The 19,426-nt window shown below is 27.8% G+C and overlaps 1 protein-coding gene across 2 annotated transcripts; it reads right to left on the bottom strand.

The window, feature by feature from the left end:
• Window positions 1-3,160: 3,160 nt before the first annotated feature.
• On the bottom strand, window positions 3,161-18,711 carry LOC141525927 (uncharacterized). 2 transcript variants are annotated; one of them, XM_074240630.1, is made up of 7 exons: window positions 18,474-18,711; window positions 18,219-18,360; window positions 16,205-16,513; window positions 15,830-16,051; window positions 14,388-14,644; window positions 10,100-10,250; window positions 3,161-3,811 (listed from the first exon to the last, which is right to left on the bottom strand). In XM_074240630.1, exons 2-7 carry the CDS (start codon window positions 18,223-18,225, stop codon window positions 3,519-3,521), a joined length of 1,239 nt encoding a protein of 412 aa, XP_074096731.1. In that variant the 5' UTR covers window positions 18,226-18,360; window positions 18,474-18,711; the 3' UTR covers window positions 3,161-3,518. The 2 variants fall into 2 exon arrangements, with proteins under 2 accessions (XP_074096731.1, XP_074096730.1); XM_074240629.1 differs by having other exon boundaries at window positions 18,219-18,711.
• Between the last annotated feature and the right edge of the window lie 715 nt (window positions 18,712-19,426).

Genomic DNA, 19,426 nt, shown 5'->3' with positions numbered 1-19,426 from the left:
TAATTTTTTTTTTCAAAATAGCCCCATGAAATGATTTTTGGCAGTAAAAGATGATTTAATTTGAGTGTTTTTTCGGTGTACATCTACACTGAAAAAAAAAAAAAAAATTAGGAAAACGGTTGACCCTGACGGCCATCCCTGTAACTTCCCGTTACTTTCGTAATTAAGCGCTCGATATTGCACTTATTATGTTTTTAAGCTCTTCGAGCTCAAAAATCTAGTTTTCGTGTAGTTTTGAGCTCTTCGAGCTCAAAAATTTGATAGTTTAATAAATTACTATCTTTGGAATTTTCAAATCGCAATAACTTTTGAATGGATCAACCGATTTTCACGCGGTTGGCAGCATTCGATGCAATTTTATCATCCTCATAAGTTATCTTCAGGTTTTAATTGATCGAACCGAAAATTTCAGAGTAACCCCGAAAAAAACACTTTTTTCGGTTTTCTTTCGTTCACGAAAACTCATGAACGAATCAACCGATTTTGACCGGACCGGCGGCGATCGACGCAGTTTGTTTATGTTAAGAGCTGATTAGTTTTTAGAATTGATCCGTAAAGCCGTTTAAAAGTTATTCCAAAAAAACCACTTTTCAAAAAATTTTTTCTTGTAGTTTTTTTACAATTTCTCAAAATCTACTGGTTCGAATCGGTTCAAATTTTCAGGAAATTTGAGTTTGGTCAAGCCTTTTCGAATGGCACCAACCGCGATGAAATCGGTCAAGCCGTTCAAAAGTTATAAAAGGGTCACACACACACACACACACACACACACACACACACACACACACACACACACACACACACACACACACAGGCATACTGACATACAGACAGCATCGCGGGAGTAGTCAAGGAAGCTTCCTGAGACCTTAAAACGTTGAGATCTGATGAAAACTCGGTTTTTGCAAAACGGGGTAAAACCAATGACTTCCCGATTTTTGAAAATTTTTAATTTTCTCAGCGGGAAGTTAAAAATAAGATCTATAAAACTCATAATTTCTAACCGTAATAATTGTTACCTATTTTCAATTATTAATTACATATCGTGTTGAATACGTATGTACATGTACTCAAAATCGAATGGTTTGAATCAATGCAAGTGAAAAAGTTTAGGTATATAATTATCCAAACTACATCAAAATAATAAATCTGCTCGTACCTTGTTATATATTAAGCCTACATCGAGTTAGATTTAATTTTGGGTGCTTAGGAAGTCAAACGGATCATAGAGTGTTGAAATAATTTAATAATCAATGACATTAAGAAAGAAAAGTACTTATTTATTTAACTCATATTCTTTGTAAAACTAAATATTTTTTTGGTTTTGTTATTTGACATATATCTGTAACATTAATTTTTTTTATCATAATGCACGCACATTAATTTCTATATTTTGATTATTAATTATTCCCTTTAATGATTTAAAATTATTGATAATATTTATTCTTTGTTGAAATAAATAATGATAAAATAATTACGTTATATTGCGCTCTATTTACAGATACAATTCAACATCAAAGTGAATTAGTAAAGGAACTTTCAAAATATCAAGAATTGACAAGATTCAACTTTATGAAATGAAAACTTATCAATATTTAAATATTTTTTCTTGTGTTTTTGTATCATAATAACCATAAACTATCAAATACATCGAAAATAAGTCTCATTATTTTTAACTAACAAATCATTATTATAATCCCATAAGAAAAATCAGCTCTAATTCACTTTTATTGACAAATGTTAACATAGTTATTGATTTTGCAACCCGTTAAAATACAGTAAATAACAGTAATTATTTCCAATATTGTATTATTTATTGGAATGTTGTAATTTACTTATGATGAAAATATCAAACTAACTTAACGACTTAAACATACGGCAGCTTTATAATTTCAACTTTGTTGTAACTCCAAAATTTGGCTCCATAATTTCAATGGATAAAAAAATGGAAGAATAATAATATATTTTGTAAATAAATGGATTCAGTTTAAAAATATCAAACTATGAAAAATGCCAATATGGCAATTTTTAATTTAAGCTATCTTTGGTCCTCTAGCCGCTATGAAATCTTTTTGTCAATCATTCTAACAGTTGAAAAGATCGATCAAACCATAGTTTATCAATGTAATTAATCATTTCTTCATCGCTTAAGCTTTTTAAATAATTTATTCGGGCTGTCTTATCTTTATCATTATATTAATTTTTCGGTATTATTTAATATTTATACAATTTTGTTATTCAAAAAAGCCATCATAAATTATTATTCAAAGAAAATCTATACATTAATAAATTGATAAAACTTTATGTTCACTTTGTTATAGTTTAATTTCCCATCATTATAGGCGGCTTTGGCTTGATGGACTATGATATACATGACTGCATAACGTGGGCTAATGATTTTAAATTCAGTTAAAACGATAACTCTGAAAACTATTCTTAACATAGTTACATGTTCAACTTACATCATAATGTAAATCTACTCTTAAATTTTATTTAGAAAATATAACATCTATGTCACTAATCAATCAACGATACATTACAATATATCACAAATTTATAAATAATATTGGTATCAGATACGTATTTGCATTTCTTAAACTAAACTTTAGTACTATAAAATATTTTAATTGTATAAACCATTACCCACGTTATATGTATACATAGAAATATATGAATATTTTAGTGAAGTTTACGTGATTCTTTTAGAACTGGGGTCAATCCTATTTTTGGCCATGAAAAGTCGAAGAATCAACTCATCGTGATTTTCTTTTCTCAAAAAAAGTGTTTTGTTTTTGTGTATTTACATAAGATTGTGACTTGGGTAATTTACAAAATTCAAAATTTCAGTTAGTAAATAAAAATTATGAGTTTAGAAAATAGCAATTTTTCCGATATTTCAATGTACATTTCTTTCACTTTTTATATATATATACTTTTTTAAGATTTATCAAAAATAAAACAATTTAAAAACAAATTTTCGATTGCAATTCGAAAATTTCTATTACTGAACTCAATGCGCAAAAAAAAAAAAAAAAATAACTATCATGTAAAAAAAAAAGAAAAATGATGAAAAATAGGATCGACAGCAATTCTAAATAATTACCGACAATTTCATATATGTCTTTTATATACAGTGAATGGAATACATAGTTACAAAATAAATTAATTTCAGGTATGTGGTGACCACTAAAAAAGGCACGGCCAGGCACTTGTACATGATAATATATTAACTAATAAAAATTATATCTGAACATTTATTCCAAAGTTGTTTCGATTAATACTATAATAGTAGTTAGAAATAATTCTTTAATTATTTCTCAATTAATTTATTAATTGAACATATATCTATATACCTTATTGATTTTAGACTATTCATATAAAGTTCATATTTTTTTTTAATTAGTGGACGGATTTACAGTACGTTTTTTTAAGAAAATAAATTAAATTTTTTTTCAAATTTTTACAGTTATCTTCATTGGTCCAGCCGATTTTTTAACTCTGTGATTTAATTGTTTATTTCAGCTATCAGCAAAATTAGCAGCTGCATGATAATTGGAGGTACGAATATGAATCGGTGAATATGAACGTTGGTTCGATAAATTTGGAATTTGAAGGGACCGGTAATCTAATGCAGGAGCAGCAGGATGCTGACCTTCTCGATGTCTTCTCAAGTCAACTTTTCTTTGAAATGCTTTCTCACATAGGCCACATTGGAAAGGTTTGTACCCTGTGTGCTTTCGCATGTGAGTTATTAAATTGCTGCTCTGTGAAAATGCTTTGCTGCAGACGACGCACTTATGAGGTTTTTCACCTGAAACATAAATGAAATAATTTTTTATTTAATTTTACAGGCTATAAAATCCGGTAGAGAAAATAATATTATTTCATGCATGAGTACATGAAAAAGCGTAATGAAAAATATTTATCTTTATCAGTTTTCGATTAAAAATGTTCCAAATTATAAATAAATCTACACAGAAAGAAAAATTTCTTGACTGGAGAACAAAATTCTTAGTTCAAGAAAATTTTCGGGTGCCTGAAGGAAGATCGAAGTTATGTTGGCTGAAGTAAAAATTTTTTTTATAATTCTATTCTTAGTGGAAGTAATTTTTTTTTTAATTTAAATTATTATAAATACTTGATACAATAAATTTTTATATTTGATCAAGATTTTTAGATACTTTAGAGAAGCAGCGCCACCTACTTCAGCTGAGAAAAAAATTATCTCACATCGAGAAATTTTTTTCTCTTGAATAATTGATACCCATTTTATATTATTTTAGCATGCAATTATACAAATTGAATAAAAAAATGATTCAATATTATTTAATCTTCCCATTTGACATGTTAATCAATAAAAATATTAATGAAAATTTACTTCTATCGAGATATTTAATTTTTTGGAGCAAGAGAAAAATGTTCTCAAGACAAGAAAATTTACTTTTATCTAGAACTAAATTTTTTGGAGCAAGAGAGTGAATTTTCTCAAAACAAGAAGATTTTCTTGACTTAAATAAATTTTCTTGGATCAAGATACGTATTTTTTAAAGCAAGAGAATTAATTCTGTTGGAATAAGTGAAATTTCTTGTGTCAAAAAAAATTTTTTTTTCGCTCAAGAAAATAATTGAGAAGAAAAAATATTTTCTCGGCTCAAATGAACCTTTTTTTCTATGTAGTTTATAAATTTAAAAATGTTGAAAATATAACTAATAAAAATTTCTATATAGGATTTAAACGTTTGTATTCAAATAATGTAAGCAAATCTATGACAAATCACTTTGCCTAAAATTAATATAACTTTTTGCAAAAATATGAATTTTATGCTTGTTCAATTTGAACCGTGTCATTATCTTCTAGCAATTACATATCTGATAATTTTATTTTACTTTTCTCAGTAAATATAAAAGAATATATACAAAATAATTGTACATAGGTGATTTGTTCTATCGTAGGATATCTTATGAATTTTCTGATAAATAAATAAAATCGTTGCTTGTCATTGGCCTCGTATTGAAAATTACAACTGTTACTTTTTCAACTGCACAATTAACAATTCTAACTTCTATGTGATGTTAAGCGCAACTTACTACGCTAATTAATTGGGTTATGCGTTTTTTTTTTTTTTTTTTAATTTAAAATCATTAATTTTTTATTGCATTAAATGTATTTCATATAAGTATTGGAGATAATCTCAATGTTTAAATTTCTAAAACATTTCTTTAAATTTTCTCTTCACTGTCATATATTTTGATCATATTGTACAGATGAATAATTTTGTAATTATGTTAAAGAATTTAAAAGAAATGCTTCTACCTGTTAGTTATACCTAATCATAAATAATCAAAAATGTAATTAAGATCAATAGAATCAAATATGTGTAATGCAGTAGCTAAATTATATTAAGTCGACTTATTTTTGTAGAATGAACCATAAAATGAACCAAAATTTGATTGCTAATATTATTTTTAACATATTTTTAACACATAAGTGGCAGCGAGTGGATTTAAGCGTCAGTTTTCTGGAAAAGAATAGTCTTTGTTAACCTTTTATTTGTTTTTAAAATGAGTGGACGATGCGATGGTGAGCAAAAATAATTGTCCAAGGTTAGTTGATAACACCTGAGTACATCAACAAGTAATGAATTGTTGATGTCATGTAAACGAAACAAGAAATAATGAAATTAAACGAAGGCGTGAACACTTTTTTGCATGATATACAATAAGTAAAATGTGAATATCTTCACATATGATATATAGAGCAAACAGTTCAGTTTTTTCTTTTGTTATCAAATAACTTGTAGACATATGGGCTGTTATCAATTCCCCGAATCATTTAGACTCTTGCAAAATTTTTCAATCATTTTTGACTAATTTAACTATTAAATATCAATTATAATAACTTAACATATAATTTAGTGTAATAACAAGCAATTCAAAGTCATATTTTGCCATTAATCGTTCAGCCATATGCACACGGATTACGATTATAATCATTTTTATTTGGTAAGAAATAGTTAACCTGCGATTAACCTCGTTTTTAAAGTATTGTGTATTAAATATACAGAGTGTACTGGTGATTGACTACATATAATATTTCAGAAATATGATCAATCAACTTTAATATTTTTGGAATATCATTTTTATTTATTTTACTTAGCTTTATTTTCGAATATCGATCATAATGACATAGGTTTTGAAAATTGATTATTCTTTGCAGACGAAATTCCAGTAAGTAATCTCCTTTAACATTTAAATAATTTATTGTGCAAATATTTAAGTAAGATAAAACCTGAGTTTTGGTTTGTATAATTAATGTAATAGTGCGTAGATTAATGAATGTCATAAATAGTAAAGGTTAATTAATTTATGTTTAATTAAATATGAATATAAATGGTATCAAAATCTTTAAATCAACGCCCTAATATCATGCGTTATAGACATTGTGTATTTATATTTTGAATAATATATTTAACTTATATTTGTATGTATTTTTTTAGTCCACAAAAATATAGACGTCGAAGTTCATTTGACGCGTAGGCCGTTGAAAAAATACAATTAGTGTAATTGCTACGTCACGATTATGAATAAGAAATGATGTTTTCAATCATTCAACGTCAACTCTTTTAGGGATGTACAACTGATTTGTCATATGAGACAGAAAAAATGCTAATAGTTTTTTAGGATTAATGCAATATGATTGTTGGTGAGAAACTTGACTTCTGTAATCTGATACTATCTTATATATTCTAGTTTTAAGACTATGTTTTAAATAACATCTAAAGAATATTTTTAGAAATTTTTTTTAACCAAATGCATATGGTAAGCTATCATTTGTTAGCATTCGTAAAAAATTTTTAAAAAATGTATCCAAAACATATTTATGTTAAAAAATATCAAGCTTGCAAAGTGCAAACAAAATTTTTACAAAAAACAATCGACTTCATTATAAATGGAACCAACAAACTTACCCGATTAAATGTTTTTAATAAAGCATTTATAAGGGTGGCGCATAAAATGACTTTTTTCTCCCACAAAAGTAATTTAAAGGTGTTTTGAATGTTTTTTTTTCGGTTGGAATAAACATGAAAAATTCCTTCATTCTTTTTTTTTCTATCCGATATTTATAGATGTTTTGAATTTCAGAATATACAAAAAAAAAATTAAACATTATGAAAGTCGATTCTAGTCATCGAACAGTTTTTAAGTTTTGAATTTTTCAAAAGTAGTAAAAAAATATTTTGACATGAATTTGGTAGGAGTGATAGAACGTTGTATAGAAAAAGTTCGTACCAAATTTCAATTAAATCGGTTCATTAGAACTTGAGATATTATGCCAATTGCGTTGAAAAAAGTTTTTTCGGAAAAATGCATTGAATTAAAAAATTTTTCTACTCATTCTGAAAATTGTAATAGATGTGTAGTAAAAAAAGTAGATGGTAAGAATATCTTTTGTTTTTTCAGTAAAGCTCAAGGATGCTTAGGGGTGCTTAAGATTTAAAAAAATTTCAATGGATTGTAAAACGTTAAGCTGTTATTTTATTGATTTGTGGATTATCGGTTAAGTAAATATTCAAAATGTATTTTCTTTTACCATATTTACAAATTACATTTAATACGTCAAAAGTGTATAAAACGTATATAACATTGCATAAAGTTGTTTCCGTCGGACAGGGAAAACTTTTCTGATTACATGTATAAAAGGTTGAAAGACACTAGGGAATCAATTTTTAAGTTTATAGAGCAAAGTTATATCTATTCTATATTTTCCTATCATTTTTCTTTTTTTTTTATTAATATCTTGTCATTGTTTGTTATGTAATATATGATGTTTATGTATTGTTTTTATGGCTATTATTCATTGTATAAAGCGCAAATGATCTAAGTAAATGTATAAATAACATGTATATATGGATGATTTTTAATATGAAACTATTTTAGTATTGATATAACGATCAATAACTTAGTTGAAAAATAACTGATGACAACGTACGGCAGACATGTCCGGAAATGATGTTACGATGTGAAATAGCTGGTTTACCAGGCGTTAAGTTAAGTGAGTATCCTGTCCCGCGCCTGGCTGACACGTGCCCGACGGCAGCCAAGCGAGTTAGGGTGCATGTTTCAAGCTAATTAACCAAATGGGAGAGACTCAATACTTTTGAGAGGGTTCTTTGATAGCGGTTTATGACTTTCACCTCCTTGAAAGTTTAAATTCTTGTTCACTGTTGCATTTTTTAAACGCATTACTATCATTTTGTAATTTTATGTTCCTAAATATTTTATAGTCACCCCAACCAGTTTTTAAGATTATTCCTTGAACTGTGAATTACAATCTTATTATTTATAATGACCCAAAGTGAAACTTAATTCTAGTACTCAGTTACTTTTTTTCCAATAATAAATATAATTAAATTTTTTATACTATTTTTTATCACAATTGTAGAATAAGTTAAGTGCCTATCATAAAACACATTTCAAGATAGATTGAACATTTTCGTTAAAAAAAAATTAGGAAAACGGTTGACCCTGAAGACCATTCCTGCAACTTCCCGCTACTTTCGTAATTAAGCGCTTGAAATTGCACTTATTATGTTTTTGAGCTCTTCGTGCTCAAAAATCTAATTTTCGTGTAGTTTTGAGCTCTCCGAGCTCAAAAGTTTGATAGGAGTTTAATAAATCACTATTTTTTTAATTTTCAAACCAAATTATGAATTTTTCACAAATTAAACGATTAAACAACATAAATAATTGACTGTAATTCAGCATACTTCTTTTAATCTCTTCTCAGGATGTTTGGCTCTCTCGATTAATTGGTTTCTTTTTTTTCATGTAATTATTTCTTCAGTTATTTTTTTTGGCTTCCCGTTATAAAAATCAACGATTTTCGAAAATTGGGAATTTATCGGTTTCACTACAATTTTCGATAATCGAGTTCTCATCAGATCTCCATTTTTTAATGTCCTAAGAAGCAGTTTTGACTATTTTTACGAGCATGTATGTTTTAAAAGTTAAATAGATAATATTTTTAATATGTTTTTTAAGAGTGTATTATATTTTTAGCGATGTATTTTTTTTCAATAGTTTATTCCCATAATGTGCTATAAATGGGAAAACCATCTTATAATAGTTTTTCATTTTTGTAACAGAGTATTTTTCCATTTATTATTGATTTTTTAAATGTTAGTTATATATCATTACAATATATTGACAAATTATTTTCTGTAGAACAACAATATTTAATTTCCTATTGTGCATTATTAAAATCAATAAATTATAGCTAAAACTTATCATGATTAGAGCTATAGACAACATTGAATTGATTTTGATTCACAAGTTGTACTCATCATTAATATTGTAGTGCGGATTCCAATTTATACGTGACATGCAAATATTGTAAACCACTGATTTACAATTTACTGATATTACTTTATAACAGATATTTTAAATAAATATATAGAATTATCTTTATTAGTTTGTAGTTATATCTATTTTTGGTACGGTAACTATTCAATACGATTACATGATTTTATAATTAAGATTGTTTAGAGTAAGAAAAATCCGAAATTTTGACAATTTTTTAATTTTAAATGAAATTTCGTAATTAGAAAAAAAATTGTAAACTATATTTGTATTTCGAGGCGCGTAGTAGCCCTCGGATCCAGCCCTTGCTTTCCAAAATGCATTGGACCGGGTTTGAGTCCGGCGTACACCAATGAATATTTACAATATTTAAGTGTATTATTCTGCCGAGCCCAAAAAGATAAAACGAGTTCCAATTTCAAACGTTTACTCCCTACCGTAGTCGCTCATGACCTTAGTAGTTTATGCGACTTTAAAACAAACAAATAAATATATTTGTATTTCATTTGACAATTTTTCAAAAATATTGATGCATGCATTATTGTGACTGTAAAGTTTTCAAGTTTGTAATTAATTATAGAAGTCATTATTAATTAACGTATAAATTTGTATTATATTTCAGTAGATATAATGTTACAGTAAAAAATTTTAAAAACAGTTAACTCTAAGATGTTCATATTGAACCACAATCAAGCAATAATTGAGAAATACATTTTCATAAAAAATATATGATACTCACCAGTATGAATGTATGTATGTTTCTTCATATCAGACTTTTGATGAAACCGTTTGCCACAATATTGACAAGGGTAAGGTCTAGTGTCTGAGTGAATTAAAAGATGAGTGCTCAATGTACTAGATCGCTTGAAAGCTTTTCCACATTGCTTACACTGAAACAATAAAAAGATATACTTTTTATTTTCTGTATACTCCAAATAATTCGATGGAGAGATGTTACCTTGACAATTAATAATAATATAAATTGGTAATTTTATTAAAATTAGCTTTTTGTGTCAGTGCAAGTACTTAAACTATGGTTGGGAAGTTAATTGTTATGGATTACGTTAAGTGTTAGAGTTTTATTAAGTATATCACTTTATTTTATTTATAAGTTACATACGCTTGAAATGTCAATCATGAATATTTATGTCACTTTTCATTGTAAGTAGAAGGTAGCGATTTTTTTTTTATTGTTGAGTAATAAATAATGTATTTAAAGCAACTTTACAATTTAAAATTGTCGAAAAACATCAGTTTTGAGATTTCAACCTTTTTTAATATAAATTTAGCGATAAAATAAGGTTAAAGAGACGAGAAGAAAGAAATCTAATTTTCAGTCCTTTTTTGTAATTTATTTGAAATTAGTTTTTAATTGAATCCGAAATATTTTACTAAATAAAATCATTTTTGTGGGGTGATCTTCGCCGATTATTTTTAAGTTTTATAGAAGAGTTTTCAACACTCAAAAAAGTTTCGAAGTGATAGTTTTTTAAATTTCAATAATGTTTTATTTTTTTTAGTTCTTTCGAGCGAGTGGAATCGATTTTAATAAAAATGCAAACACAGTTTTTTATGTAAAGAAAAATCATTTTTCTAACCTTGCGACGCGAGATAAATGAACTTTTACATTTTTTTTTTAATTCTACGAATTTTGACAAAAAATATGAGTTTTGTGACGTTCATATTGTTTGTTCGAGTATAAATAAATAAAAAGTGTCAGCACTATATTACCCGTTTATGATATTGAATTTTTTCAAAGTAAAATTTATTTTCCTATTTTTAACGCGTGAAATCCGAATATAACATTGACTTTTAAAAATTGAGCAAGTGACAAAAGATATTGAGGTGTTATCTCAAATTAAAAAATCGTAAGTGATGATAGAATATTCAAATTCTTATAAGCGTACAATTGAAGACCCTTCAGTCACGCGAAGATAATAAATAGCCAAAGTGTCAAATCAATGTCAAAGCAACGAATCGTGTAGCGATTTATATGGTCGGTGAATTGACGTGGCGTGTCGTTTTGTATAGTCTATTAGACAATCACTATGTAAGTTTTCATATCATAGTTGACTATATCATAGAGATAAGCAACATGATAGTAACATTAGAATACTGATTTGATTTTAATATCAAATGATATGATATATTAATATCACAATAATAAATTTTTCAATTTGAAAAATTAAAATAAGAAAATAAGAAATTAAAAAATAACTAATCTAACTCGGTAAAAGAAAATAATTTTTTAGAGCACATATTGCATCTAAAGTAGTTAATACTTTCCAATACATCGGCATCAAGTGGTAACGTAAGAGGGAAAAAGGTTTCTAAACAAGTTGTGAGACCTCTGTTCACACCTGTGTATGCAAAGCTTTTTTATCTCACCTAGTCGCTTATTGTTCCATAGGCGCCAACGGACTTTTGTGAACAATATGCAAAAGAATACTTGTCTTATGAATTTCCGTAGTTGTCTAGACACTCTTCGACATAATATTTAAATAGAGTTGTTTATGCCCAAGTGTCCATTTCCGGTATGAAAATAAGCTCATCGGACAATTTTTATTCGGTATTATTATTATAATTATAAGCCCATGTACCGTTTGTGGATTTATTTTATATTTTCAGTTCTATTTATAGTAATATAAAAGTAAAATGAAAAATAATGAAAAAAATGTAAGGTAAATTTATTATTGTTTGTTAATATTTATGTTTATAATAGATTAGAGATAACTGCTCTACTGGATAAGTCAACAAAAACCTGGTGCAATTACGCGATTGGCCGGAAAGAAGGCCATGTCGTGGCTCTTTGTTCGTGTGTTATCGATCCCCATGAAAGTGATGTGCATACTCCAAGTGAGCAAGTATAAAAGCTTAACGGTGTTTCTACTTTTGCATACACGCTAGCTATCTCATTAATCGTTTTTGACTAAAGTGTTGTTGAAGAAAATCATACATCAAATCTCTATTTTTTAGGAAGAAATATATTATTGTCATATATCCATGATTTCAAACACTTGTTGGTAGAAAATTCTAAAGTAAGTATGTTACTAGGAAAAAAAAAACTCATAATTAATCGAAACTACGATATTATTGTCAATTAGTAATTTTTATTACATGTGTTAACTTATTTTTTCCATGGTCTCATTGGCATTATAATATATTAACCATAAATAATATATAGCGCGATTCATCATAACGTATTGTACACCTAGATATTGTAATTGGACATGCTTTGATGGATAAAGTGTTTCGACAAAACGATGAGAATATGAAGGGAAAAAAATCATCGCGATAATATGTTCATCGCTGTTATTGGATCGATTAAAGAGGTGGAGTGTGGAAAAAATAATGATAACATCGTGACATTTTTTTTTCTCTTTTAATACTCTATTAAATTACACGGTAAAATACTTTTTTTTCTTTTATTATTTTCATTTTGTAATAAACATTTAAATGCCATCTATCCAAATTGATTAAATATTACACACTTTATATGAATGCATGTACGTATGACTGCAAAACGCTTAACACAGATAAACAAAATAAAGAAGATATATAGCTAAAAAAGTAATTAATTTTGAACATTAACTATTAATACAGAAACAAATTATATGCCTTTATGATATAATAAACAAAGGATGAAAATTTATGTGATAAAACTTTATGCTTAAATATGTCCGTTAATGATTTGTGGGTAGTAGTTTTAGATTTCCACGACTGATACGTTATATTACGTTTTTTCCACGAAAGTTCAAGTTGGATACCAGACAAAGCGTATACATAAGGTTATCTATTATATCTAAGAGAGTCGTCAATGTTTATAGTAGTACATACATACATGAGGTTGACTTTTTTTTGTCACTAAGGTAATTTTGTTTATTGACATAAGGTACTATGTACGGACTAATAAAAATTTCATTTTTAATCGTCCGTTGAATAATAAAAATACCAAGCTTTGAAAGATGATCTATTTTTCTTTTAATTAATTACATTTTTAAACATAATGGACTTTTATAAAATATTTATGATTATGTTATTCAAAAAACTAGTTAATTCTTTTTGAGTTTTTTATGATTAATTAAAAAGCTTTGGGCGCACACTCAGGATCTTTCAAAACTTTCAGAATGGTCAAAAATTGGTTTCATTTTTTTTTTAACTTCCCGCTTTGAAAATTAATAATTAAAAAAATAGAAATTTATTAATTTTAATCCGATTTTGAGAATGCGATATTTATCAGATTTTTAACTCAAAAAATTGCGTCGAAATGCCGTCAAGCAAATCAAAACCGAACGATGCGTTTAAAAAAGTTATAGTTAGCTAATATTTTTTAAATAATTATTTTTATTACACAACTTTTGAATTTTTTTTCTTTAAAAGTTCAAAAATCAATCAATTGGAAGATTTTCAAGTGTTTAAAGGTTAAAAAAAGTCGGAAATTCCAAGTCTGCAGATCACCCGCTATTCAGATTTTTTTAATTCTTTTTCGTCTTATTGTGTTACTTCATAAGCTAAAAATGATCTTGAATTTAAAAATTTCAAGTAAATATTTTGATTTATTGTAGAGATATTTTTTAAATATTCAAGAATTTTTATAAATTTTTTTCCTTGAAATTTATATGTATTAAGGAATAAAATTGAGTAAAAGACATAAACCAAAAGTAGAAAAACAATTATTAAAATTGCAATGCAATTAATACGTATTACCAATTACTGTATTTAATTCAAAGAGCCACTTTTTATGCATGTCACTCCAAAACACCTACATCATTAATAAGAAAATCGAAAACATCTTTAAAAACTTATAAAAATCAAAAATTCGTCTCGAAATTTTAAAACAAGTCATTTTTTACGTAGAAATAGAAATTTTTACGAAGTTCAAAAAAGAAAAAAAATTGTCTGTTCTACGTCACATTAATATCTAGTATTATGAATTTTTTACAACATATGAATTGCATTTAATAGATTGAATACATTGCTTGAAAATTAAATGTAAACAGAACTTGAATATTGAATAAAACACTCACCTGAAAACTTCTATCATTAGAAGGAGGTGTAAGGGGTGAGTGATTAATCGGTCGGACAATAATTGATGGTGTAGTTGATGGTGAAATTTGTGTCGAAGTCTCTTGGGCTTCACGTTCACAAACAGCACCAGGTGACCAAATCTCACACTTTCGATTTATACCAGACGATATATCATTCGGTTTTGTGCTGAGATTTAATGGCACTTCTTCTTTGTCTTCTTCTTCATCTTCTTCAGTAAACTGTGTCATTCTTTCCGCTAAAATAATTATTAAAACATCCAAATTTATTCATATACCGAGATATCATTTTTAATGATGAAATTTTAAATATCTCGTAAAAGTGATTAAAAAACCGATGTTCTAATTAAAACTGATTTCAATCTTGATCAACACTTTCAAGTGATACAAGACCCGTTTAAATCGATTTCGATTTGTTTGTACCAGATTTACACAAAATTTTTTTTTTTATGTATTTATAATAAGAGAAATCTTTAATTTATTCCGGTTAATCGTAAGGGAAAAAGTCTGCAATCGATTAAAATGCAATGTTTTTAAATTGTTATTAGATGCTTAGATAATGATCAGAGATAAAATTGCAATCTTTATGTAATGAATTTTATATATTTAATTAGGAGAATAAAAATAATGATTTTTATTTATAAATTTAACACTTCAGACTAAACTCTTATGTAAAAAAATGATTAAGAAATTATTCATTTTCCGTCAGTGATTTTCAACACTACTTTTGATCGAAAAATCATATGGGCGTGTGAAGTCATATTAAGCCAGATATAGCCAATTTTCATATCAGGCCATATTAAAAATTTTATATTGATATGTCAGACAATCAAACAAACTAGTTTTTTTTTATACAAAATACCATGATAAAAAAATTTGAATGAACAAAAATTTTACACAAAAAATATATTCGAGACTTTATGATATAGAAAGTAGGAGAAATCTGAGAAAGTTTTTGATACAAGGGTTAATTTTTTTTAATTAAGACAACTGAATATCTTTAAATTTTCTCAACAATATTTTTCTTAAATCATGTAGTTTTGTTTTTCAGTATAGCTTATATCCTATTCTTATTGTATGTACATTGAGACATTACAATGCACATAAAAATAAACAATACCGTGGGATTTATAATTGGTCCGAAACCTAGGTTGTCATATAGTAGAATGATAACAGTAACGGGCCACCGATAAAACGTGGTACCCTGGCTACTGACGACCGGTTTTTCTTCATTTCTCCCTACCGATTCGTGCTTCGGTTCTTGTGTCCTCTAAAGTGATAATTACTGCCAATTTCCTGGCCTACTTTTTGTAGCAAGTAACGCATACAACATTTTTACCACGAATAAAAGATAATCATCTCCATTTCATTTTCGACCGAAAATTTATTGTTATGATTTATGATAAAAAAGAATAAAAACTCACCAATAAAGTGTGCTTTCTCAGGTAAAGACTGCTTAGGTGGACTCGCTCGGTCAGGACTAGTTCGTTCATGCTGCAATGAAGAGCGTTTGGTAACAAGTGTTGTCTGTTGTGCCGGAATTTCGGGTGGCAAAAGAGAATGTGGTAGCAGAAGGCCTACCGCATGATGAGTCCACCAGGCTGTACTGCATCCACCATACATTAGACCACAACGCATATCTGTAACTGTAACATATAATGGTCGTTGTGGTGAATTTAAGAAGATGCCTTTCTTTCTGTATTTCTTTCTTTTTTCCTCGAAAGTAGATCTTTCGAATCTTCAATGCAGACAAAAAAAAAGTACTTTATACACAGACACACACGCAGACAAATACTTACCACGGGAGTTTAATTCGGGTACATGTGTTAACTTCTGCAGCCTAGGATCAGAAGCATAACCAGATGCAGGGGTAAATGCGCTAAGTCGGTGGTCAGGTGCGAGCTGGCTGCCTGCCGATGGATAAGAGACGACGTTGCAAGAGCTGTTGCTACCACTGGTAAGACCACCTGGACTCCAGGGTGATGTTGACAAGACATTTGGACTGCTTGGCGGAGACAGGGTGGCAGGGGGTGATAGGGAGCCGGTAGGAACTCTTACATCGTCGCAATTAATCTCTGGTTTCATCATCCATGTTCTTGGTACTGTTTCTGAACAATTTACTTACGCTGTTATTTTTTTTCCATTATAGATGTATAGATACTATTGATACGTATTTAATAATTTAAATAATGTTTCAAGTATGAACATCATAAATGTTTTATGTTTCAGTCGTATCGTTAAGTTTATTATACTAACATAATAATAGCGATAAAAAAAGTTTCTAGGTCCGTAAATATTTATAATAGTGAATGATGTAGAACATCAGTAGTTTCAACGATTAATTTTCCTGCAAGTGATTCTTGATTCTTTATGAGGATATTAATAACATTGTTAGTACTTTCATCATTTCTGTATCGATGAAAAAATTCATTTGACTCAAGAAAATAATTCTAGAACTGAAAAATTTTTCTTGGCTTAAGAGCCGGTCCCTATGATTGCAGCTTTTCATTTCTTTTCTAAATAAAGAAGATTTTTGAAAAAAACGCTCTGCTACGTAAAAGATTTTTTAATTATCTATTTTGTAAGTTTAGAAGAAATATAATTTTATTTAGTTTAGAACAAAAACATAAAACTGAAATTTTTATCTGTATATTTGAATCGAAAATACACTATTGTACTTTTAAGTTTTGTTGAATGAAAGTTTAGTTTCTTCGGTTCTTTATAAAACTTTAATGAAACATTGCTAAAAAACTAACTCGATATTCAAGAGAAAAAGTCATGAATTACGAAGATTACTTTTAAAAAAATTCTTTGTCTTGAATCAAGCAGAATAATTTTTGATTTAAGGTATTTCTCTTCATTTAAGGTTTTTTTTTGTGTTCTTAAATCAAGTTAATTTTTCTAATAGTAAATCTGGTTCATCGATCGATAATTAATTACTTTTATTTAATACTAAAATTTAAATGTTGAGCACCAATTTAAACGATCATATTGTATTAATAAAAATGAACTTTAATGTAATGATGGATGATGTGATCTGTTTAAAATTAGACAAATATCGGATTCCGGACAACAATTGAATATACTGATGAATGTTAGTTATTCTCTGTATTAGTCTTATCACTTTAGTAAAACGATATTATTTCTAGACTTTACTATTTATTATTTGAAGACTTACGGGTATTTTTCCAGGTGTTTTATGTACATTGTAAAATGTGGTTTATAAAATTTAAGAGTCAATGTTCGATTTAATAATACGATGATATGAAAACAACATCAAAAAATAGTTGTACTATATGGAAGACAATAGATCGGAGCCGAAAATCGATAATTTCAATCTTATCAAGTTTTATCTAGTTTCAATATAGAGAAGTTTAACTAAGAAACACAAAAACATAACTTGACATTCGCATCTGTGAGTATATATCTTTACTTAATGGTAATGTTTTTTTGTCGAATAATTTTTATATCGTCTATTATGTGAAAATTGATTCTTCACAAGTCATCATCATGTTAGTTCATTTATTATAAATACAAATATTTTTCTACTTTGAATTTTTACACCCAAGTGCTTTTTGTGAAATACGTATTCAAATTTATTCATCATGCTATATTTTAATATTTTAAATAGAATATGTTATATAATTTTAATTTATCGATCAATTTCATAATCAGCAAAAATCTCAGTTAACAAAAAATTTTTTTTAAAATTAGTTTAAAATCTTCTATTTTTTAAAAACACCATTTATGATGATAGAATTGATTCAATAAATTTGAATTTTCTAATTAAAATAGCGAATGTTATTGACTCACCACACATTTTACTGATGTATTTAATATTTTAATACTATTCAGTAATCCTTTTCTTGCTTCATCGGGCAATTCACACACTTAAATTCCCATTGTTTTTTAACACTTCACTTATGAAAAAACTAATCAGTTAAATGTTATTATCCTAAATAAATTTCAAATCATATAACATGAATAACTTATAAATTTTCTTTTCAAATGATGAAAAAAAAAAAAAAAATTGAATCTTTCGTTACGTATAATTACAGTATCACGTACATGCTCCAATTGTAATTATTGTAAAAAATTCGTAAACTTTATTTTCCAATAATTAATTCCGGCAAAAATTGATGCAACGATTTTTTTAACCATTTGAAAGGTATTCGATCAATCTATTTCAGTAAAGTGCTCTAATTTTCCGATGCTTGTGATTTATTTTTATCAAAGATTATTATTCCAATGAGGGATAAAAAATGTGTGTGTCCTGTTGCGTAGCAAGACCTTGACTGACCCTAGTACCTGAAAGCCCTCGTGGCTGGCTTACCTGGCCAGGTACTCATCCCTCATCAAAGTTCACCTGTGCCGGCGAGGATGCGCGCGCAGTTATCTCATAACCACGCCTCTTACACTGAAATGAGTAGAGATCGTTTGAGTAGGAAACTCTGTTTAGTTAAATCGTTGGATTTTCATTAATTTTTTAATAATTTTGGATATTTTAGTGATAGCATGGGCATATGTGAAATCAGTTTTGACAATTTAGCAGTCCAGTAGGCTTAGGAGATGGTGCTGATAGTATGGGTGCATTACGTTGCATTTAGCCTTAGTTACAAAAGGTTAATGTTAGCGATGTTTCTTGATTCCTTTGTTTTAGTGATTGATCATCATAGATCATCCTCTTTTTGGAAGCTATCTGGGTTGAAATATCTAATAGCCTCAATTGATACTCATCGAACTCAAGTAAATCTCAATCTAGCCTACCTGAGTTCAAAATGCATATTGAGTCTATAATAAAGCTAAAATAATCTTAATGAGCCTCAAATGAACCTGATCGAAACTCGATAAGCTTATTCAAATAGCTCACTGTTATAATATTTCACATAAATAACTAATTTTTTATTTAAACAACATTAATTGAATATTAAAAATTAACTACAAGTGTTTAATATCACGGAAAGATTAGAACCCGACTGGTTCGTGTTCTGCACCAGACTTAATTGTGTGCAAGAAAAAAT

This window comes from Cotesia typhae, unplaced genomic scaffold (assembly GCF_013202065.1).
Source record: "Cotesia typhae breed Kobodo isofemale line unplaced genomic scaffold, CoteBio_Ctyphae contig_28, whole genome shotgun sequence".
Classification (NCBI taxonomy): Eukaryota; Metazoa; Arthropoda; class Insecta; order Hymenoptera; family Braconidae; genus Cotesia; species Cotesia typhae.
This window is presented reverse-complemented; position numbering and strand designations above follow the sequence as displayed.